At 50.4% G+C, this 22,818-nt stretch overlaps 2 protein-coding genes across 5 annotated transcripts in view; one reads left to right on the forward strand and one right to left on the reverse strand.

Annotated features, from left to right (window-relative positions):
- Nucleotides 1-14,830, forward strand: part of MICALL1 (MICAL like 1) — a 27,848-nt gene extending 13,018 nt beyond the window's left edge. For both annotated transcript variants that reach the window (XM_067559464.1, XM_067559462.1), the window contains exons 4-16: nt 800-903; nt 1,886-2,022; nt 3,985-4,583; nt 5,184-5,247; nt 7,029-7,402; nt 7,531-8,009; nt 9,040-9,174; nt 9,976-10,102; nt 10,551-10,641; nt 11,155-11,228; nt 11,640-11,754; nt 12,155-12,201; nt 12,873-14,830. In XM_067559464.1, the coding sequence (XP_067415565.1) occupies nt 800-903; nt 1,886-2,022; nt 3,985-4,583; nt 5,184-5,247; nt 7,029-7,402; nt 7,531-8,009; nt 9,040-9,174; nt 9,976-10,102; nt 10,551-10,641; nt 11,155-11,228; nt 11,640-11,754; nt 12,155-12,201; nt 12,873-12,988 (2,462 nt within the window). In that variant the 3' untranslated portion in view covers nt 12,989-14,830. The remainder of the gene's footprint in view (nt 1-799; nt 904-1,885; nt 2,023-3,984; nt 4,584-5,183; nt 5,248-7,028; nt 7,403-7,530; nt 8,010-9,039; nt 9,175-9,975; nt 10,103-10,550; nt 10,642-11,154; nt 11,229-11,639; nt 11,755-12,154; nt 12,202-12,872) is intronic.
- Nucleotides 14,814-22,817, reverse strand: CUNH22orf23 (chromosome unknown C22orf23 homolog). Of its 3 annotated transcripts, none has more exons than XM_067559466.1 (7): nt 22,786-22,817; nt 20,969-21,089; nt 18,844-18,906; nt 18,012-18,200; nt 17,351-17,485; nt 16,474-16,574; nt 14,814-16,151 (listed from the first exon to the last, which is right to left on the reverse strand). In XM_067559466.1, exons 2-7 carry the CDS (start codon nt 21,078-21,080, stop codon nt 16,047-16,049), a joined length of 705 nt encoding a protein of 234 aa, XP_067415567.1. In that variant the 5' UTR covers nt 21,081-21,089; nt 22,786-22,817; the 3' UTR covers nt 14,814-16,046. The 3 variants fall into 3 exon arrangements, with proteins under 3 accessions (XP_067415567.1, XP_067415566.1, XP_067415568.1); XM_067559465.1 differs by lacking the exon at nt 22,786-22,817 and adding an exon at nt 22,617-22,775; XM_067559467.1 differs by lacking the exon at nt 22,786-22,817 and adding an exon at nt 22,489-22,561.
- Nucleotide 22,818: the final 1 nt, after the last annotated feature.

Consider the following 22,818-nt stretch of genomic DNA (forward strand, 5'->3'; position numbering starts at 1 on the left):
CCTGGATGGTACCTGGTCCTCACTGATCCCACTTGGACAATGCATAAAGGGCATGGGGAACTGGAGTGATGAGAAGCTTAGTGCCAGCTGCTGGCTGGGATTCAGTCCCAATAGAGCATCTTTCCTGAAGAGATCTGGGCTTCCCACTGCTCCTTCCTAGCTCCACTCCACTGATCTAATCCCCCAGGTTACAGCCCATCACAGTTTATAGTAAACCTCCTCCTGTATAACATGTACACCAGCCCTTCTCAAGAGAGACCCTGTGTCCAGTCTGAGGACTCTCTCCAGGTGTTAACAGACTACAGGTGTTCCCCTCCCTCCAGGTGTCAGTGAGTGTCAGCCCTGGAAGTAGTAGGAATTTTGTCATATCCTGTGATCTGCATTCAGGAGCATGAGGCCCAGGGGCTAGTAATAATACTTAGCACTTACCCACTGCTTTGCATGCTTTAAGCATGATCTAACTGATCAGCTCAGTAGTCTGTGACATAGCTAAGTGGTGTTAACCCCATCTCACAGATGGGAAAACTGAGGCACAGAGGCGGTGAGTGATTTGCCCAAGGCTGCAGAAAGGAGTCATTGTCAGAGCTGGGATTAGAATGCAAGGCTTCTTGATTATCAGTCTCATGGCTAAACCATTAACCCATGCCCCTCCCTCCTTCCTAGAATAGGTAGCAAGGTGCAAAAAGTGCTGAGGTCCCATTCTGGGTCATGAAACCAGATGATTTGCCTACACCATGTGCTTTTCATGAATCATCCGCTTCTGTCAGTGGCTGATTTCACCTTTGCTCTCTCTCCACAGCCAGAGTCCCTCCACCGATGAGGCACCCGGCTGCTGCCTTGTCACCCCCTCTGTCAGCTCACAAGAGGCCTGTGCCTGCAGTTGAGAGCACCCTGTCACCACAGGTACCTCATGGATTGAAGCAAAGTTAACTGCAGCTTTCAACTTTGGGGTACTGTGCTCATCATGAGAGCATCTGAGTGAGCATCTGGCACAATGAGGCATCCAAACAGGACTGTCTGTTGCATTCTCTGGGACATGAGTGTGTGTGTGTGTGTGTGTGTGTGTGTGTGTTCTGTTGTGTGTTTTGCTTTGTGGTGGGATCCATTGGGAGAAGGGTCCAACAGAAAGAATTCTCTCTCTCTAGGGGTCTTGGGAATTAAATGCTGCTCACCACATGCCTCAGTCAATGAAGAGGGTGCAGTGTGCAGGGCGAGAGGGCTCTCGGAGAAGCCAAAGACTCCTGTGTAACTCACCCACTTCTCATGAGAAGTGGGTAAACCAAAGGGCCCTCCTGTGTTTGATGATGGAGCAAGGACGCAGTCTCTGGGATTGGGTGTGGGCAGGGGATTCCCCTTCCGTTCCCAACCCTCTGACTCAGGATTCAACAGCAGGCAGGGATATCTCTTCCCTGGGATGGACCAGGGCTGGAGCTGCAGCCCCCGGATTGGGTAGGGTTTAGAAATGTCCCTTTCACCTCTTCCCCCTCCTGGATCAGGCAAGGGCTAGGAAGGGGGTGAGGATGTCCTTTCTGTTCTGGGACGGGCTCAGGGAGCCCGCCGGGGGATTGGGACAGCACGTTCTCTTCAGGATTGGCAGGGAGTGATTAGGCTGCAACCTGAATGTGGGGGGTGAGGTAATTGCTGTTCCTGTATATTGTCCCGCTCTTCTGTGTGGGGCTAGACCTGAAGATCAGCTGCTGAGCAGATGTCTCTTCTTGTACTGCCATCACGCCCGAGGCCCCAGTCGGGATTGGGCCACGTGCTGAGCGCTGTGCAGATGCTCAGTAAAAGACAGTCCCTGCCCCAGAGAGCTTCCGTTCACAGTACACCCTGTCTCCTTGATCGCTGCCCCTCCAGTCTGCCCTCACCTTGTGTTCTGCCTCAGGATGATGTGGCCGAAGGCCTGGCGGAGCGATCCCAGCGCACGACACTCAGCAGCACCTGCGCAGCCTGCCATCGGCATGTCCACCTGGTTCAGCGCTACCTGGCCGAGGGCAAACTATACCACCGCCAATGCTTCAGGTAAACCACCCCCACCCCGTGACTAATGTCAGGTGCTTTCACAGGAAGGCAAAACAAACACTAATACACGTCCTCGTGCGATATTGTATGATGGCAGGGAGAGGATTTCTACCTATGGCCATCGTATGCCCTGGAGACTGAGGATTGGGACCTTGGTAACTTTACCCTACATGTTCCACTTAACATCTTTGTGATCCTTTCATGCCTAGGGTAGCCACCTGAGAATGCCAAGGTCAGGGCAGGCTGTAAAAGGAGAGCAGGTTCTCCCAGCACTGGTGGGCGACGCTAAAGTCAGACTTCCCAACCAGCCACAAACTGTGCTTCTGATTCCCCACACTGGTTATCAAGAAGCCCAAAACAAAAATACACACAGCCCCCTTTACTGCATTTCAGTCTCCGGCTCCCAATCAGCCTCTAGGTCCAGTAAAGAAACCAGTTATTTAAACTCTATGCTCTTTACCAAAAAGGTTTCTCCTGACCCCAAAGGGTCAGCCACAACACCAGATCAATGTAAGTTTAAATCTTATCCAAAATACCACGCTGCCAGCCAATCCCTTCAGTAACTAAAACTAAAGGTTTATTATAAAAAGAAAGAAACAAACTATAAGAGAAATGTTAAAGGATTAAAGCAATCAGATACATCCAAATGATTTGAAAGTCCATATATATCAGGTTTCTAGAAGAATTGTGGAGTTTGCAGGCTTGTATAGTCCCTCTGGTGTACATCTGGTACCTGGATGGGTCTCAGTCCTTTGTTTCACAGCTTCAGTTCAGTTGTTATAGATAAGTTAATCCAGAGGTAGACTGTAAGACTGGTGACTGAAGACAAAATGGATCCCGGGCAGCTTCCTTTTATGTCCTTTGGTCTATGCCATGCCGCTTGTGGAATTTTACAGGAACCAAAATGGAGTCCACAGTCACATGAGTAAGTCCTGGTGACTCATCAGGTATATCCCTGGCTTCTCTCCCTGGTCCCTTGTACCTGTGAATTTCTTAATGGCCCATTAAGCCGGCTATTGTTCTGCAGCCATCCTGTCTGGGGTGTAGCCAGACACAGCACAATTTGAAATACAGATATCTCAACCATATCCATAACTTCCATTACACATATAACACATGAACATAAACATTATCATCTTACCTAGCACATTATAGCCTTTCTAACAGTACCTGGCATGGCATATCTCACATGAATTACTATGATTTTGACATATTGGTGTTAAATAATATAATAAATGCCCCCACTCCCCCAGTCCAGCCAGTGTGACAATCTTCTCATACTTTATTGACTGTTTTGAGTGATTTGCCTCAGTAATATCTTGCAGCAGTGAGTTCCATGGGTCAACTGAGGTAAAAATAGTTCCTTTTATCCACGTTAAACTCGCTGCCTTTTAATTTCATCGTGTCCCACCTCATCCTTGGGCTTATTTCTCTAGATTTCAATATAAACCAGATGCCAGTACAAGAGCCCTGAGTGCCATGACACTTAGTTAAACTTACAGCCGCCAGCTGCATTGAAACAAACAGGAGTCAAGCAGCTCAGCTCTCATGGGAGTGCTTGATTGGGTTCTTTGTGTGACTCTCATTGTACATAGCTCTGTCTCCTTTTCCCAGCCTGAGCAGGGCTAACTTCCTTATGATTGATTTGTATTACAGTAGTTCTGAGAGGGCCTTGTTCAAACACATAGTGAGACAGGCTCTGGCCTGGAGAGTTTACGGTGTCAATAGATATGGCAAAGGATGAAAGAAAGGCAGGATTCTTATTCCCATTTTATAGCTGAGGGACAGAGGCAAAGTGACTTGCCCGGGGAGTCTGTGGCAGAGTTGGGGATTGAACCCAGGTTTCCTGAGTCCCATGCACTAACCACATGGCCAACCTTCCTTCCTCCCTCAGCTGTTTAAATCTCCTCTCCTATAGAAGGCCCTTGCCCATCCTCTCAGGAACGTTTCTGTGTCTCACAGGTGTAAGGAATGTTCCAGCACACTGCTCCCTGGATCCTACAAGCCTGGGCCGGAGTCGGGCACTTTCATGTGCACCCAGCACTGTGGCAAGCTGGGCCTGAGAGGGAGGACGGAGGGCAGGCCCAGCCCTGACCTGCAGCACCCGGGCAAGGGGACTGAGTTTGGAGCAGCCGCTGTGGGCGAGGATGTTCCCTCCTTGGAGGGGAAAGAGGGGAAGGAAGATGGTGTCCAAATATCCATGGCGATTGCATCAGAGAGCCACCCACCAGGAGAGGAGGAGGCGGGCGCAGTGGAGAAGGTCCGCACACCTGATGGAGCGGAGACAGCAACGTCCACTGCCCGTGCAGAGAACAAAACGCCCAGCTCTGACCCCTGCTCCCAAACTCCACCCAGGCCTCCTCTCCCCAGCAAACCACCAGTGCCCAGTCAGGACAAAGCCAGCCCGCTGGACGGACAGATGAAGGACACTCGTCCCACCCCTGCCCCAAGGAGGGGCGCTGACGCAGTCACCCCATCACCACCAAACTCTCACCCCATCCCTCGGCCTAGATCCAATGTGCAGAGTGAGGCTTCTGAGCTAGGGCCTGGCCTGGTGAACGGTAAGAAGGCGCAAGGGCGGCGTGTGCCCCATTTCCCCCATTGCAGTGCTGCTGATTTAAGCTCAGCAAAGCCTCTATCCCTCCCTGATGAGGCTCAGAGATGCCCTTCCCTGGCCCCTATCAAACTGAACCCCTCCCCATCTCTGATTGAACCTTGGTCTCCATCACTGAGCCTTAATCTGCCAGCTGTCCCCAGAAGGGGTGGAGTAGCACGGCTAGGGCTGGTAGACTAGTGCTATGCTGCATTCAAGTCTTTCAGGAGATGTCAAGGCATGTGACAGAGTGCCTCAATCGGGGTCGCTCACCCTCCCCGGGGAGCACAATCGCCAGTTTCCCCAGCGCTGCTCCACGGCTTGCAGGAGGTGGGCAGTGAGGGAAGCTGCAGGGGATAAGTTGGTTAACAGGATAATCACCCAGACTGGAACCTGGCCTGGGTGCTGGGGCTGACAGCCCTATGGCGAAGGGAAAAATGCTGTGGGATCTGCAGAGAGCAGGAGGAGTCAGAAGACAGCAGGAAATCTATCGAGCTTTTCATCTGTTGCCTAATGTCCTTTTGCTTCTCTGACAGTGTGGCCTGTATCTTTTCCGTTGTCTGTCTAGGTAGGGTACCTGAACCCGGTCCCCCAGTCCCCAAACCAAGAGGGAGACCCACCTCCTCCGATCGGTACGTCCTTTCGCTTGCCACTCACCCCAAAACCATATAGAAGGGGGGATTGTGGGTACGGTTAACTCCTGAACTCTCCTGCCAGCCCCACCCCACCCTGGCAGATCAGCTGGCAGTGGGGAGGGAGGGCCTCATGGCTAAGATATGAGGAGGGGATTCATGAGACCCGTTCTTTTCCAGACTGAGGCTCAATGTGGGCTGGTGCAGTGCTTCCCAGACTTTTTACTGAGCCCACCCACCAATTCCATTTTGTCACCCACCCGTGGGGGAGGGGGAGAGGGCAAAATCATAGACCAGCGTCCTTTGCCTCCTCCTCGCCCTGCCGAGAGGGCACCAACCACCCTCAGCAGCGCCCTCTGCCTGGCACCCCCACCCTAATCCCAGCCTGGTGCGGAGGCCTTGGGGGGGGGGGGGGGAGAGGGGGAGAGACCTGAGCTGGAGAACATCCCATTCCCCACACACCCTCCAGGGGAGGCTCCTGTCCTGTGGGACTGGGCCCAGCTCTCCACTGCAGGCGTTGTGATTTGGGGCAGCTGGGCCAAACCGGAGTGGCGCTGAGACTCCATGCAGTTTGCAACGCCTGGTACAGGGAGCTAGGAGCTGCTACTGTGGGATGAATGCAGGGTGGCTTTGCCCTCCAGTTCCCCTCCCAGGGCCTCTCCTCTGCACCAGGCCCACAACCCGTCTAGAACCTTCCTGCAACCCTTGTTTGGAAACCACTAGCTTAGAGCAAGGCCCTTTCCTCCTTGTGCCATCCTTTCTCCATCTGTCCCCGGGGGGCGGGGCAGGGATAATGCAGTGTCTGCCTCGCAGGGGGGTGGGAGGTGCCATTCAGGAAGACTTGTGAAGCGCTTGGAGATCTTCACATGCAAGGGGCTGTGGAAGGGCAAGAAACACGTTTGGTATTTGATGGATGTGTTCAGGGTTCCAGCCAAGCCCCGCTGAATTGGCAACACCGAACAACTGGGGAGAAGCAAATGCTTGGCCTCCTGGGGGAATGTTCCACTGGGGAAGATTCCTGGGGGGGGGGATTTCTTCTGTGTACTCTGCACCTACAAAGTGCTTTTCGTCCATAGATCTCCAAGCACTTTGCAAAGGCTGGCACATGTCATTGTCCCCCTTTCTGAGAGAGAGAGAAACTGGGGCACATAAAGAGTAAAGGCACCCCACCTGCCTTGGCGAGCAGGGGGGGAATTGGGCACCTGTGACGTTTTCTTGTGCTGATTATTGGCTGAAAACTGATCCAGGCAACTGTTCCCACTGAGCCCCGCTCTCCAACTTAGGGTGTAAATAGAAGTGACTCGGGCAATTTTCCAGCTCAGCCAGTGAGCGCAAAGATCCCAATGAACATTCTCTTACGATCCCCTCGGCCCCCAGCCACTAGCAGCATGTCTGTCCACTGAGCATGGGAAATGGTTTCATCTTTCTTGCAGTGGGGCGACATGGGGGATGGGAGAGGGGCCATGTTTCCTGGGAATGGCCAGTTGCTATTGTTTGCCAGACAGTGACATGAGCACACAGATCTCTTGTGCCCAGCCTCGTTAGTGAAGCTAGAAGGTTAGAGCCCCCCCAGCCTGTGAACCCACATGCCCGGGAGTACCTTCTACCTGTCCCTGGAGGCGAATGCTCTGCAGAGAGAAGGCAGGGGCAGCCCTAGCCAGACATTTTCCCCCTTACAGGAAATGTCCTACCTGGTTTGTTGTGAATTCCCCCTTCCATGAATTCTCTGACCTGCTCATCTCCTCCCCACCCTCCCTGATCCCACTCTTCTCTTCAACTAGAGCGGGAGCTGCTACCAGACCAAAAGACCCTCCGTGGATTGCCTTGGTCCAGGCAGAGCCCAAGAGAAAGCCGGCTCCTCCCCCGCCAGGCAGTGGCAGGGAAACTCCGACCAGGGCTTCAGAGGAAGAGGAGGATGGGGAAGAAGAGGGGAAAGTGAAGGGCAGGGAGAGCAGATCCGCCAGCAGGGAACCCCAACCCTACAATCCCTTTGAGGATGAGGAGGAGGAAAACGCAACACCAAAGAGCACGCCGAAGCAGGACCAGAGTGAGAGCACAACAAAACCCATTCATCCCTGGTACGGCATCACCCCCACCAGCAGCCCCAAGACAAAGAAACGGCCAGCCCCACGCGCACCCAGCGCCTCCCCCCTAAGTGAGTCCCTCCCACACCCCGCGGGTCTCGCCCCTGAAGGTGCCTCCTGCAACCTCCCATCTGTGGATGGTAGCAGTGGGGGGCATTTGTTACTTCACGTTCCCCTCTGACCTCTCTTTTCTTTGTAGTTCACCACCCCGTCTCCAGGCTCTCGCACTCGGAGCCATCCTCCTCCGCCCCGTCACCTGCCCTCAGCCTTGAGAGCATCAACTCCGAGTGTTCAGCCAAGGCCGTGGGTGACCCGAACGAGGCTTCAGTGCCCAAGAGCTCCTCCGAACCCACGGTCCATGTGCCGGCTGCTTCCAAGATCTCCAGCTCAGACATGCCGCTCACCAGCGTCTCCTTCAGTGAGAGCCCCGCACCCCCAGCCAGCCCATCCACCAACTCCTCCTTCCCTTCCTCCAGCGAGCTGGCCAGCTCCACTGGGGAGGCACAGGGGGGAGCTCAACAGACCAGCAAGAGCTTCTCTGCCAACAACTTAAAGACCAGCCCCAGCCGATTGCCCCCCAAACCTCCTGCTGGTGCTAGTCCCACACCCATCCTATTGGCTTCAGACATGGGTGGAGGGGGCTCCAAGAATTCCCCATCACCCAAGCCACAGCTGAAGGTAGGCTGGTGCACTTTGCCCTAATTCCTCCTTTTCTCCTCTCCTCCCCTCCCCACCTCTCATCACAACAATCATCCTTTCCTCCAAGGAGGCCTGGATAAGATGCCCTTTGGTGCCCAATGGGAGGGGAAACCCACCTCTGTCAATAGGCCTCTGACCTTCAGCTGCTCACTGTTTTTTCCACCACTCCACACTGGCACACAACGGGACCACCAAGAGCAGGTCAGGAGAGCCAGAGCTAAGATTCTCACAATCTGGTGGGATAAGTGCTAGTTAAATGGTAATCGTGCTCTTATTCACCCTGCCCTGCGGTACAAATCAAAACAAATGAAAACGCTGCTCAGAACAAAATAGCTTTTCATGCTGTTTATGATTAAGCTGTGGAACTCATTGGCACATGACGTTACTGAGGCAAATAACTTAGTGTGATGGAAAAAAGGGTTAAGCATTGATACAGATAAGAATAGTATCTGCAGTGACGCTAGCTAGGATAAAATAACCAGGGCTATAAATCCTTATTCCTCAAGGGACATGCCAATTGCTGGCTAAAGTCAGGAAGACACACCTCCCATGGTACAGTGAGGTGCATTCTGGGGATTTATACCTCCCCTGGAAGCATCCAAGACAGTTTGCTGTTGGAGACAGGATACCAGAGTATCCAAGGAGCTGTCTACAGTCACAAACTTTGTAGCTACAGTTCCCCACCAATGCAACTCCAGCAGCGGAAACAATAGTAGAAACTATGGGCAGGACTTGGGTTCTTATAGCACTGTGGTATCAAACCATGCTCTGGAGCTACACTGGTGGGGAATGATAGCCACAGAGTTTGCTCATGTAGACGAGGGCTGGATGGACCAGTTGTCTGCTCCACCATGGCAGAAACAGGGATAGTGGCCTAGGTGGAGCAGTGCTCTGCTCCAGCATGGCAGTTCCTATGAGAGGGTGTTTGTTCAGTAGTCACATCCTGCTCTGGGATCTGCTTTCTTGCTGTCTCCTGGGCATCGAATCATCTCCTTGGTTTTTTTCCCAGTCTTCATGCAAAGAGAATCCCTTCAACCGGAAGTCGTCACCTGTCACCTCCCCCTCGGCACAGAAACCCCCCAAAGGATCCAAGCCAGCCCGTCCTCCTGCACCAGGACACGGCTTCCCACTGATCAAACGCAAGGTAAAGGGGATGGAGGAGCAGAGGTGCAGGTGCCATCTCTGCATTGTCTGCTGGGACTGCAGCTCTGCTTGCTGAACCCCCATTTCCTTCCCTAGCTTCTAGCCTGGTGCTCCCTTCCAGCAACGGGAGGCATGGGTGGTTGGCTGTTGAGGGATCTGGGACTGGGTGGAGAGGCCCCTTGCTGCATACCCACCCTAGAGGGCTCTTCAGAGGGGTGTTCCTTGATTTGCATCACTAGTGGCTCCCTTTGGGAGCTGCAGGTTGGCCAGACTACCTAGGACCAGCCACCTGGGGCCTGACTTTGGCTCCCACTCTCTTCTCCCCACCACTTGGGGAATGAAATGGTCCTTCCAATCTCTTCCAGTGGCAGCGTCCTGGTTCACCGTATGGCACAGCAGTTGCCACACCACAGGAGGGAGTTGTCTGAGCAAGAGGGGTGTGCTGAACAAGAGGGGCAAAGAGTACCCATACCCCTCCCCCACGATAACTGGGGGGCCAGTTTGAGCTGTCAGTGGAGGGCGATTTTAATGGAGGTGCATCTTCCTCCAGCAGTGCCATTAGTCTGCGTGCGATGGAGCAGAACAGTTCCCCCCCAGGAGTTGTATAGTTTCTTCTGATGCGCCATTAGTCCCATGAGCTGGTCACTCCCGTTGCTCTCCCGCCCCTGCCGAAGAGTGCTGGTCTCCCTGACTCTTTCCGCTGCCCATCAGGGAGTGTGTTGGGGTCCCCAGGCGGGGTGCTGGAGCAGATGGGCTGAGGGCTGTGACGGCAATGGGTGTTCCTGCTTGCATGGTTTGGTAGGTCCAGGCGGATCAGTACGTGCCAGTGGAGGATATTTACGGAGAGATGGACACCATTGAGCAGCGGCTGGACGAGCTGGAGCAGCGAGGGGTGGAACTGGAGGAGAAACTCCGCAGTGCTGAGAATGGTAACATGGATTGTACCAACCATGGGGGTTTAGGTGGGGACGGGGAGAGGGGAAGAGGAGATGTGTATAGAGGATAGGGAATTTTAAGATGTAAGGGCTGTCCCACCGCTGTTATGGGGAGAATGAGGAAGGAGAAGTAGTGTTAATACGCGCTCTGTTGAAGGTTGGGTTGAAGGATCCAGGGAGTTGAGTGGAGGAATGGTGGGGCCATGCCATCTGGCTTGGGCTATGAGGAAAATGTATCAGAACCACTTCTCCATGGGGAAGCTGAGAAATATTTAATTCACTCCACTTCCCATGTGTTCAGGAGCTGGATGAGGTCAGGTTGATTATAAGAGAATCTCCCCCTCTCCAGCATGGCAGAGCCTCGCTGGCCTGCTCTGTCATGTGGGCAAAAAGCCCTGGGGGAATGTCTCTGAATTCTCTCTCTGCCTGGTTTGACCGGCAGACAGCCCCGAGGACAGCCTGCTGGTGGACTGGTTCAAACTCATCCACGAGAAGCACATGCTGGTGCGCCGCGAGTCTGAGCTCATCTACATGTGAGTAGGGGGAACACACTGAAAAGCTGCCTCCAAATCTGGGGAGGATGGAAGAGCCTCCCTATTCCGACCCAGAGACACTTTACTAGAAGGTCCAGGTAGCTTTCCTGCTCTGGGGTGGGGCTAGAGATCTACAAAGACATTGACTCTTTGTCCAAGTGTACTTGGAACTGACCGAGAGACTGGGGCTGCAAGAGCTGTGGGCTTCCCTGTAGCCAGCTGCTCCTGCAGCGTTCCCCACAGCGCCTCCTCCTGGAAGAGGCTGTGAGCACTCTGTAGCCACTGCTTCTACATCAGTCATTACTGGATGAGGCTGGGGCTAGCATCACTGGAAGTACAACCATGGTTCCTGCCTTTCCCTACAGGTCTCCTGATGGGTAAGGCCAGGGTCTCAGTGGTCACTTTCAAGCCTGAGCCCCATGGAGATGGCGTCCCAGAAAGGACACCCGCTTTCCTGAGGGATCTCTCTCAGCCTGGCAGTGGATTTGTGATGGTGCTTCTCTTTCCTTGCAGTTTTAAGCAGCAGAACCTGGAGCAGCGTCAGGCTGATGTGGAGTATGAACTGCGGTGCCTTCTCAATAAGCCTGGTAAGTCTCTTAGTACTGGTGAAACACCATCCTGAGCAGTTTCTCTCTCCCTCCAATGCCCATTATACCTTCTGTCGTGGCTGGTCCCTGGGTAAAAGGGACTAGATGGGATTTGATATTAGATATTAATACTCCTCCTTAACTAGCTGCAGGGTGGCTGTTGAGTAACATGACTGAGACAGTCCCGCCTCAACCCCAATTCCTGGATATGCCGTCTAGACAGTATTCGCAGCCGCCACATTGAGAGGCCATTGTTCTTACCTGGTGTAGAGGTACAGAGACCCATCTGCTAGGCCCAGGACAGGAATCAAACCCAGCTCTCTTGTATGGCACTGTAGACCCCTGAGCCCTGGGCTCCTTGTCCAAGGGAAATGTAATCATTTAACTCCCTGTCTTTTCTGGGCTGGGTAGCTAAGGACTGGACGGATGACGACCGGGTGAGGGAGAAGGTGCTGATGGAGGAGCTGGTCACCATTATTGAACAACGTAATGCCATTGTCAACTGCCTGGATGAGGACCGGCAGAGGTAACACGGCGGAAAGGGGGAGACCTGGCCAAAACCCAGCTGTCTTTGCAGCTCTGTCTGAGTGACATAGTGGAGAAAGAGTGCAGGCCAGCTGCACAGGGTGAATGTGTGCTGCACAGCACAACACTAAGATGCTGCTGTTACCAACCGACCTGCCCGAGCATTCCCCAAGCCTTGTTTCTGTGAATCGATGCTATTGATCTGTGGGGATGGTGTGAGTGTGCATATCTCTGGATGATGTCTGTCCTGATATGTGTATATAGGGAATGTGTTGTAACCGTAGCAAGGGATTGTGGTATACCAGTGACCATACTGGTCATGAACAGTTTCTCTTTCAACAATGTTGTGGCTGTTGTCCTCAGAATGAAATCTCTCAGTAGTTTCCCACTGTTTCTTTCAGAGAGGAAGAGGAGGATAAAATGTTGGAAGCCATGATTAAAAAGAAAGGTAAGAAAGTGAGGGAGAGCCACATTCCAATGTTGAAGGACTTCAGAGTCCTGGCTCCTCCCCCACGCACCCAAGGAGAGGGCAGAAGAATAAAGGACGTTAGTATAAATGTACATGGATGTGTGCGCGTGTCTAGGGATTTATTCTATTCTGTATAGGTTCTTATACCACACCCACCATCTCTGAGCATCATCCAGCTATGCATTAAGCAACTAACCCCCATCATAACTAACCCCCCCATCATGTTTTCTCCTCTTCTCCTGACCCCAGAGGGAAAAGTGTGTGCAAGGGAGCTTTTTAGAATGTATATGTAATACACACACGTTGCTATGTGTTTATGTTAGAGAAGGCAAGGTCAAAGACATGTGCTTTGCACTTGGAGCAGAAGGTGGTGAGGTTTTTGTTGGTCCTTACTTCCTGTGGGAGCTCATTCCAGTCTGGGACCAGCTCCTGGGAGAGCTCTGTCTCCTGTGTCTAATCTCAGTGACCTGCAGAGTGAGTGAGTGAGAGAGAGTGTGTGTGCGTGTGTGCATCAAGTAGTTTAGCCTCAGTCTGCATGCATCACACATGTGGGGGACATGTGCCTGTTGAACATACAGGCACCAGCACGCGTGCGTCAACCCTGGGCTCTGTCCTTTAGAAAATAACCTCACCTTTCAACTCTCCTGCAGAATTTCACAGGGATTCTGAGGGCAAGAAGAAAGGAAAGTTCAAGCCCATGAAGGTGTTGAAGTTGCTTGGCAACAAACATGAGTCAAAGAGCAAGTCACCCAAGGAGAAAAGCTAGAGCAGGAGAAAGCCAGAAGCAAGGATGGATGCACTGCTGTTCTGACTGCATCAGCCCTCCCTATGGCTGGCTGGATACCTGCCACGGGGGCTTCTGCCTCTCACTCCTCTCCAGAAGCTGTACCTCCCCTCTCGTCATCCCCCACATGCCAACGCTGACTTCTCCCAGGGGAATTCAGCTTTCAACCACAGATGTGGATCTGCCCAAAAAAGAGGAGACTTGGCGAGTCTGATCCACAATACTCCCCCTTCCTAAGGCTGGGGGGAGCATGATCAGAGGAGAAAAGCTACTATCCACAAGCCTTGGGGAGTGGGGAGAAGGTGAAATAGCTTTAGGAGATATTACTCAATTTTATGTTTATTATTAATGATCGGAGCAGTAAGTAAAGGATTTTGATGTTTGTGGGAAACTTGCACTAATCACCCCGTCCCAACTGTGATAGTCACACGTGCCTCGTGCCCTCTGCCTTGGAGGACTGTACACAGTTGTCCCTCCCTGACCTCCAACTCTTTCCCTTACAGTCAGAATTCCCACTCTTAATTTTTGTAAAAGACGCTGGGGCTTATAAACAGGATTATTTTATTGGCACTAAATTCAAATTAAAAAATTAACTAAAATTAAAAAAACCCCAAAACCTTCCATGCCTCAAGTTCCTAAAGAAACAGCCAAAAAAAGAGGAACCACTGTGCTGTTTGTGGAGAGATTCCCCTCCCACTAAGGACACATGCCCCAAGAGCTTCAGGGTGGATGGGATCAATTACAGGGCCAGGAGGAATGGCTAAGAAAAAGGGATTATGATGAGTCCAGTTGGACACAGCCAAGATGTGTCGCCACCCAGAACATCTTACCCTCGCTGCTGCTGCTAAATAGACCACTCTGATGCTTTCTGAGGGAGGGAGGAACATTCCTTTTCCAGGGGAGGGAAAAAGAGTGCAAGACTTTTTTCAGTGCCAGCAAGGTTGTCCCGTTACCTTGCTTGCTAGTGCCACCCTCTGCCAGTTTAGGGAGTGGGGAGGGAATTGCAGCTGGCTCCTCTCCAGCTTTGTCTGTATTTATATTTTTAAAGAGTGCAAAAGGGAGGATTAGGGTTTTTTACAGCTTCTTTATTAGGTGAATTCAAACCCACCCAGTTTTTTATTTGTTTTATTTGTTGTGTGCGTGTGTTGGAGGATGGGGAGACCATTCTTCCCTCCTTCCTTTCTTTTTTCTGCCTTCTCCGAGGTGAGGAGCTATTTATTGAGCCATTTGATTGGTCTGAGTTAGACACTGAGTTTTGTGGGTGTTGGTTGGTCAGCTGTTTGTCTTGCCTTCTTGTTAGCAGAGTAACTACCAGCCCAGAGCAAACTGCTGCATTCCCTTTATAAAAATAGTACAGGTTTGATCCAAACCATTCTCGCGTCTAGCAGTGTCTTGGACCATTGCTGGAGTATATTTTTATAAAGGGATCCCTGTTTACAAAACCATTGAGAGAGCTGAGTTTATCAACTTGCTTCCAAGGGCCACCAGTATTGGTTGGGGCAGCTTACTCAGCCCCTAGGAATGGAGGGCCCCATCACCCTCTTGCAACCCCCAGCTGGCTGATCCAGGAGCAGTGTCCAGCTTTCCATGGACATCCCTGGGGAGGGGAGTTCCCAAAGCACAACTGACCCTCTCTAAAGCAAAGCAATCCATTTGGCCTTGTAGTGTGCAGCTGAGTCACTGTCAATGGCCGTTAGGATTGCTGCAGTCTGACATCCCCAGTCCTGCTCCCTTCAGTATTTTGATTTGTAAACTGTTACACTGAACTAACTCTGGGATTTCCATTCATCTGCAAAAAAATAAAACCAGTGGAGTTAAAAAATCTACTGTCACCCTGTGTTGTTTATCCTTACCTATGCTTGAATCATTTTAGGTAACTGGCCAGCTCGGTAAGTAGCACAAGAGACTCTTAATCTCAGCATCATGGGTTTGAGCCCCACATTGGGTGCTTGCCTGTCTTGTGGAGGTTTGGTGGAGTACTGCTGACAAATAGTTCAGCATCTGAATCTCAGAAAAGGATAAAATTGGGGATTCCAGGATCCACCCAGCAGCCTCTTGAAATTTGGTTCAATAAGGGGTAACTGTGTGAAATTCTTTAGCCTGTGTTATGGAGGTCAGACTAGATGATATAATGATCCCACCTGGGTTTAAAATCTATGACTAGCTTGGTCTCCCTGCCTCTGGCCATGTCAATTCCATGTAGAGATGCTCTGAGGGAACAGAAAACAAAGGAGACTCTCCTGAGCCAGGAACCCCAAGGTGAACTTCTCCCTTTGCCCAACCCAGTATGGGAGTGTTTGTAAACCTGCATGTTTTTTAGTGGCTGAGCAAGAGACAAGTTTCCGAACACACACACACACAATCTCAGCGAGTTGCAGTCACATTAAAATCAAGGCTAACATTTATGTAAGGCAGTGGGGTTGCTCCTCCCGCAGCAACTGACAGTTTCCAGAACTGTGTTGACATGAGTGATTATACAGGTTCAGTGATGAGAAATAAACAGTCACATTCAGTTTCAGCTTCCACCAGAAACAACCAGACCAGACCTCCCCCCCGAGTTTGAACCTTATGGAGAAGGGACAGAGATTTTTCCTTTGGGCTGTTTGTTGTGCAGGGCAGCTCTGTTCTGACACGTTAAGGTATGTGCCATAGGTGGAAGGAGACCTTCACCATGTTTCAGAGGCCACTGGAGCATACTGAGGTCTTCATCTCCTGCTGGCCCCTCTAAAGGGAGGGAATCAGGCTAATTCCCTGATTTGGTTCACCTAGCCATCAAACAGCTGCCTGTAAAATCCACCCTTGGAGAAGGGAGACTAGTGTCAGTAAGATTTCACGAAGACTTTCTCCTATTATATACTATGTATAAATAGTTCCTCCCCTTTTAGGTGCAACAGGTGCTTCGGACATTTCTCTGAAAGGATCTGCCTTAGATGAATAGGTAAAGACCAGTTCTGTGACCCTTCTATGGTGGAGGCCCAGCTCTGGTGGCAGGGCAAGGAAAGAAGGGGTAGGAATGGTCTGCTCTGGTGTCTGGTCTGTTCTAGCTTTTGGGATCAGAATTGTTCCCTACAGGGAGGATTTTTGTTATTGCCTCTCGCATATCCTTACTCCTCTCCTTATCGATGATCTCCATCTCCCGCAGTTTCTGCAAAGAGCAGAACAAGAAGGGTGAATTGGTGAGAATGCCAGAAGCTCCTATTTCCTGCCAAACAAGAAAATGAAGGATCTTCTTCCCCAATGAAATTACATACAGAAATGAGAGAAGGGCTGGAGGCCTCTCTCACCCCAACCTCCTAAATTCATCCCTCTTTTTCTACCTCATCCCCTCAGAGAGAACGCTGGGCCCTCCTCATCCCCAGTCTAGGTCAGGTCTAGTTATCAGATAGAAACCCTAGAACTCAGATGCTCCAATGCAAAGTTTCCCTCAATCCAACATGCTGGAAAGGCCAGAAGGGTTTCCATGGTACCTGTGAGATTTCAGTGAGGACAATCCCTTGGTGCTGCTTGCTCTGGCCCAGAGCCTCCATTTCTGCCAGGAATTCCTTCCTCTCCTGAATTTCATTCACCACTTAGAATAAGAAAAAGGGACATGGGCAGAACCAGTCAAAGTGGGGACACACCATCACTGCCTGAACTCTGCCTCCCCACTTTCCAGCCCTATGGGAATGGAGGGGAGTAATATCTAGAATGACATGGACTTCACCCATATCACCACAGTATCTTAGCACCCCCGGCATTTAAAAATAGAAATAACCATCACTTTATTTCTCTCTCTTCCCAGCCTGTAGGAGATATAACTTGATTTGGGGTTGGGGGTGTTGGTAAAAACTTATTCAGTGCAGTGGGATGTTGGGAATGACAGACTTTGCCACCCCCTAGGAATCAGCATGCCAAAGCAGAGCAGTGGCCCATCTAAGGCCCAGTCTACATTAAAAGTTTTCCCAACTATGTTGAGTCAGAGTGTGAAAAAAATCACCCCCCAAACTACCATAGCTATGTCAGCATAAGCCCTACTGTAGGTGCAATTATACTAGCAAAAGAGTGGTTTTGCCAGTACAGCTTATTTTGTTTTGTGGAACTGGCATAAACTATACTGCCAAAAGCACTTTTCTGCTGGTATGAGCTGCTTCTGCACTAGGAGGATTTGTAGGTATAGCTATGCTACTATGAGTTGTAGTATCCTATACTACTAATATAGCTATGGTGGCAAAACTTTCTAGGTTAGATAAGGTCTAATCCACAACAAACCTCATCTAACTAGTTCATGAAGCCAATCACCCTGCCTTTAGTAAAAGTCCTGTATCTCAGGCCTTCCTTTGTGCCCTGGCCTATTTCCATACATACGTTCTTCAAACCGATCAGGTTCGGGTATTTCCTCTTCCTCTGTCTGGACTGGCTTCTGCTGTGGCGTGTGTTCCACCCTGTCCTTTCCAGTCGCTAAGATGTTTTGGAGCCTTTGCTTCTCCCTCTCCAAGTCTCCTGTGGTTAATGAAGAAAACAAATCTTTGGCAGACTGAGGCAGAAGTGTGGTCTCCCCATCAAGGCCCTGCTGACAGCTGTGCCTGGTCGCACATAGCTGGACATTCTATTTAAGTAATTGCTCTGAAAATAGCTGTATTACGTTACATCCCCACCCCCATCCTACATAGCACAGGCACTTTATGTACTCTACTTCACTGAGAGCAAAAGTCCCAGCAACATTTACATCAGTGGTCTGATACCAATCTATAAGCCATAAAGTAACATGAGAATTGCCTCTCACAATAAGATAAAGTGAAACCCTGTTCTGACAATGAGCAAGCAGGGTTAGGATGTGATCATCAGTGAAGATTTCAAGAGTCCCCTCACAGCTCTGGCTGTTGCATATCTGCCAGTGGATTAGAGAGAAGGAAAAAGGAGGTTGGAAAGCAAATAAGAGGAGAGAAAGTTCTGGAACTGGGGGAAAATGGGAGGAAAGGAAAGAGAGGAGGCAAAACTGATCCCTTAGCAGAATTTGTTCACTTACGAGTGGCACGGGGCTTAAATTTTTCTCGAGCGTAGGCATCACCTGCCCGGCAGATCTCTGCAGGTCGGAGATGAGGTCTTGCCAACAGACTCACTGAAAGACAAGGCTTTAGTGGAGAGGACGCAGGCTCTGCAAGCTTTGGTTCTTTGCTGGATGTGGGGTTGCAGCGAGTGGGCAGGGAAACACCTCCTGGGAAAGGAAGGGAAGACACTGGCAGGTTAGGGACAGTGGAATCTGTAGCTTGGTGATATCCCTGGACCACAAAATGCAGTAACTGCCACCTGCAAGCGATTCTTCTTAATGATTCAGAGGAGTAACTTGGGCAAAAATCCAAAGTCTTGCAGGACTCTAGCCCTGTATTGTCCTACAGTAAGTTCTCTGCACTGACTTCAGTTCAAGTTCCAGTATTATATCTCATTCCCTGGACAAGTTCCATGGGGAAATCCCATCCAGGCATTATAAAGAATGTTAGTAGCTACCAAATTTAGCTTTAAATGATGGAGATTGGCTGGGGGGTGCAAGAGGGGAAGACTGCACTGCATGAGAGCAGCCTTCATTACTCGTGTATGATGAAAGAGAAGAGAACAGATGCAGTGGACCAAATGCTGAAAAGAAAGACATTCCCTTGCAATTTCTTGTCTTTTGGTTTCTTCCCCATTCTTCCAGTCTATAGGCAAATACCCTCTATGTATCTGGGTCATGTAAACATTTCACCGCAGCAGCTGTAAGATGGACGCAGGAGTTAGAAGCAGCAGACCAGTAAGCAATAACCTGCACAAGACAGAGTGCATGTGTGGGGATTGGGGGTGGACAAAGCTAAGACATCACTCACGTTTCACGCAGTCCGTGAGATGACGTTGCTGGAAATTGGTAAGTTTGGATTCCTCCATCATCACTGAAAGGCAAAAACCATCTGTAAAGACCCCAGCCTGAGAGCTCAGCTGGAACACAGCCTGAGGAACTTTACGTAACCAGAACAAAAGAGGGAGGATGGCTTTAGAAAAAAACCCATATTGTAATGGAGATCTTTGGAGAAAAGATCCAAGTGATTCATGATTCCTAAAAGATTTAGCCTAAGAATTTCAAACCTGGGTGCCCATAGTTAAGTTACAAAATTCATCTTTACACACCTAAATAAGTGGCCTGATTTACAAAAACGTTGAGCACCCGCCAATTCCCACTGATTTGTATTAATAATTTCTGATCATATCACAATACAAAAGCAAGGAGACATTCAAAATTAAAAGATTACAAATATAGAGACAGATCAAAGGAAATACTTTTCCCACAGCATTTAAATAACTTGTGGAATTCCCTGCTGCAGGATATTACAGAAGCAAATCAATTCCAAAGTTTCAAAAAAGAAGATGTTCACTAGGGAAAGACAGCTGCCTAGTCAGGAGTTAAGGTTTAAACTCTGTTTCCATCATAAACCCAACTGGCAGTCACCCTCACAGAAAAAGAAACATCAGCTTTAAAAATGGTATGTAAGGGCTGTGGTGGAAGTAAAACTCTTCTCCCAATTTTAAAGCGAATGAAAACAGTGTTTGCAGTAACAGTAGCAAGGGAACTAGTTATAAGAGCTATTGAGCCTAATCCTTTAGCTGATCACCAACTAGGGGATCTGGATGGCATTACCCACGTGGCATAGTAATGTGGAATTAGTGCAACAAAGGGGTTTTATGTCTTCAATTTTGGCAACTGTTGGAGAAGGGATACAGAACTAGGTTATTATTTAATATATTGTACCACCTATAGTGTGTGTGGTGATGGGTGTTATGTAAAAATTGAGACAGACAGGTAGATTGGATTAGACAGACACTTTACAGGAAATACATAGAAGACAGGTTCCTGCCCTGAAAAGCTTATAAACTAAATGATGGACTTGATATGTGAGAATATAGCAGAGAGCAGGAAAGGAAGGGGTGAGGAATGGTATGGGTTATGATACGAAGATGCCTTTAATCAGTTTAGGCAGATATACATCTTAATAGTTCAAAGTGTGTATGTGCGGGAGGGGAGCTGCAGAAGGAGTCTAGGAATTGTTTGAATGAGATGAGGAAGGAGGATGAGAGAATGGATTTAGGAAGAGTATTCCAAGCATCAGGAGCAACATGGACTACTAATGTTCTTTCTAGTCTATGTAGGTTCTTTTACCGTCCCAGTGGCGTACTGTGGGTCTCCGATGGCCAGGGGCCAATACTTACATTTGTGCTCTCCCCCGTCAGCGTCGGCAGCAGGGCCCCATCGGAGGTGGGGTGTGTGTGTCTGCGAGTGTTTTCCGCTCTCCCTCACTCCCCCACCATTGTGGGGGCAGCGAGTGCAGCAGGGAGTAGAAATGACAGAGGCAGATGCCCTAGGGCCACTTGCTGAGGCAGGGGGGCCTGACGAGCTCTTCCCTGGAGCCCTGCCTTTGGCTGCCTGGCCTCTGTGCAGCTAGGGTCTCCACGGCTCCTTCCTTGCACACAGCATGGGGGTGGAGGGGCTGGGAGGACACTTGCTTCCCCTGCAGTGGGAGCCCTTGGCTGCTGGCAGGCCTGAGCTGGAATCAGCGCAGCCGCCAGGTATGTTAAAGCCTGGTGGCCCCTGGCCGCCTGTGACAGCGGGGGGGGAGGGGGGGGCCAGCTCTGAGGAGGAGGGCCTGGCCAGTGCCCAAGGGCATGCCCCCCCTGCACCTCCTCTGTATGCCACTGTACCATCTTAATCACTGCAGTATCTGGGCACTTCCAGTAGCGCATTAAGCGAGGTGACTAACATCTGTTATATGTGGTTCATTCCCTTGCTCATCTTCTCCACAGGGGAGAATTGTGTGTGCAGTAGAGTGTTTTGGTTTGGTTTAAAAAAATGGACACATTGCTGCTATAAATGGAACAATGATCCAGTGAACCAGGAAGCAAGATACGAGTTTAAGGGGGTCAATGGCTTGTTTACTGTTCTCCATTCAATCTTCCTGTTACCTTTCAGCAGCTCTTTTGTTTCTTGGCTATAATGAGTTGTCCCAGGAGAATGCCAGAAACCGGTTCCTTTTGGGACAGCTGGCACTGCTCTTCTTCCCTCCTGGGAAGACATGGTGAAACCCTGTACATGACAGTGAGGCAAGGAGTCAGTAAATCATATTCAATGACTAATGGTTCAACTCAAAAGAACATTTTCTCTCCACAGCCCTCAGACATTCTAGGATCCCATTACATAGTCTCTGCTACCTCAAAATCAACCTTAAGACTTATTTAAATATTCACTGAAGTCTTGATCCCTTAAGAGTTACTATTGTGTTTGAGGGACGACTGCGATCTCCCATGCCCTCTTTTATTCTCCCCTCTGTTGCAGTGACAAACCTGCTTCGCGCTAAGAAAGGTTGTGAACTCCTACAGCCCACCACAGTCCTACTAAGCATGGCTCAGACTGGAATACATCTACATTGCATATTAAGGTGTCCTTGTAGCACAGGTAGACATTCCACACCAGTTTTAATCTAACTAATTACCTGCACAGGTAACAATGGTAGTGAAGAGGTGGAAGCATGCAGCATGGTTAGTGATCCAAATATGTACCCAGGGTCCCCTGTAGGCTTGTGCTGGGATGGTTAGCCTGCGTTGAAGCCCGTACCACCATATCTTCGCTGCTCTGGTTACCCAGGCTAGCTAGGTTAAAGCTAGTGTGGGTGTACTTACCTATGCTACAATTACATCTTAATTTGCACGGTAGCCATAGCCTGGGACACATAGACTCATCACATTTACATGCTTGAGATCTCAGAACATGGCATCCATGGCACTTCCTCTCCTGAGGGGATAACAGGTTTGCTGACTGTCCTGAAAATACCTCTGTAATCTGAAGAAGAGCTCTGCATAGCTCAAAAGCTTGTCTCTTTCACCAATAGAAGTTGGTCCAATAAAATATATTACCTTGCCCACTTTGTCTCTCTATAATCTTAGTTCATGCCGGTTTGGCCTATAATCTTAAAGGACCTTTAGCACTCCCACACACAAAAACACATGCACTCTTCCACCAGTCAACTCCCACCACTGGCTGAAGGAAAAACACCCTTTCCCCTCCATGTGAAGTGATGTAGGTTCACATCTGTGACCTGTGATATCACTGGTGACCCCAGAATCCAATACCATAGAGAGGACACCTTGCTCCGCAGTACAGTGCCACAGGGGGACACCTCTCACACCATGGCACAATGCAACAGTGAGATGTCCTCCCTCCCCACACTGCGTTGCCCACAGGACGGTGCCCCACCACAATGCAACGCCAAGATACGTAATGCAATGAGATGATGCCCAAGTCCCCCAGAGCAGTGCAGCTGAGCAACACGCTCCTGTGGGGCAACGCAATAAGGCAACCAAGCAAGGCCCATGACCACACACTGCAGTGGGACACAGTGTCGCCTCCAACATGCCTCGCGATGCCACGGGGTGATGCCCTCCACCTGATACAATAACAGCCCCACTCATGCCCAAGGGTGCCACACCGGGATGTGGTTCCCACACAGGGGGGCCCCGGGGTGACTCAGCCCACGGCAGTGCAATGCGCCCTCCAACGGGGCAGCGCCACCCAGCGTGCCATGGGAGAGGAAGCCCATGGGTGACGTCACATTACGAGACTATGATGCAAGGGATGGGGAGAATGAGGGGCCCGAGGCCATCTTCCGGTATCCATGGAAACCCGAGCTGGTCTCTGGCTGGCGAGGGGCCCCGCCCCGGAAGCGTGGAAATTCGGGAGTTCGCGGCGATTCCATCCTTCTCCCTTGCTCCAGCCTCTTACTCACCCGACTTAGCGACTCTCATTACCATGGGAACCG

Source organism: Emydura macquarii, unplaced genomic scaffold (assembly GCF_026122565.2).
Source record: "Emydura macquarii macquarii isolate MOO-44397 ecotype Brisbane River unplaced genomic scaffold, CSIRO-AGI_Emac_v2 contig_2205, whole genome shotgun sequence".
Lineage (NCBI taxonomy): Eukaryota > Metazoa > Chordata > Testudines > Chelidae > Emydura > Emydura macquarii.

Bases quoted from the DNA above. Each gene is read 5' to 3' on its own strand.
- CUNH22orf23 (XM_067559465.1), bottom strand. From the start codon at position 22,676: ATGGATACCGGAAGATGGCCTCGGGCCCCTCATTCTCCCCATCCCTTG. The intron at 21,090-22,616 runs GTAATGTGACGT...TGTCATGTACAG, and splicing joins ATCCCTTGCATCATAGTCTC to GGTTTCACCATGTCTTCCCA. The intron at 17,486-18,011 runs GTAAGTGAACAA...CATTAACCACAG, and splicing joins ATTTAAGCCCCGTGCCACTC to GAGACTTGGAGAGGGAGAAG.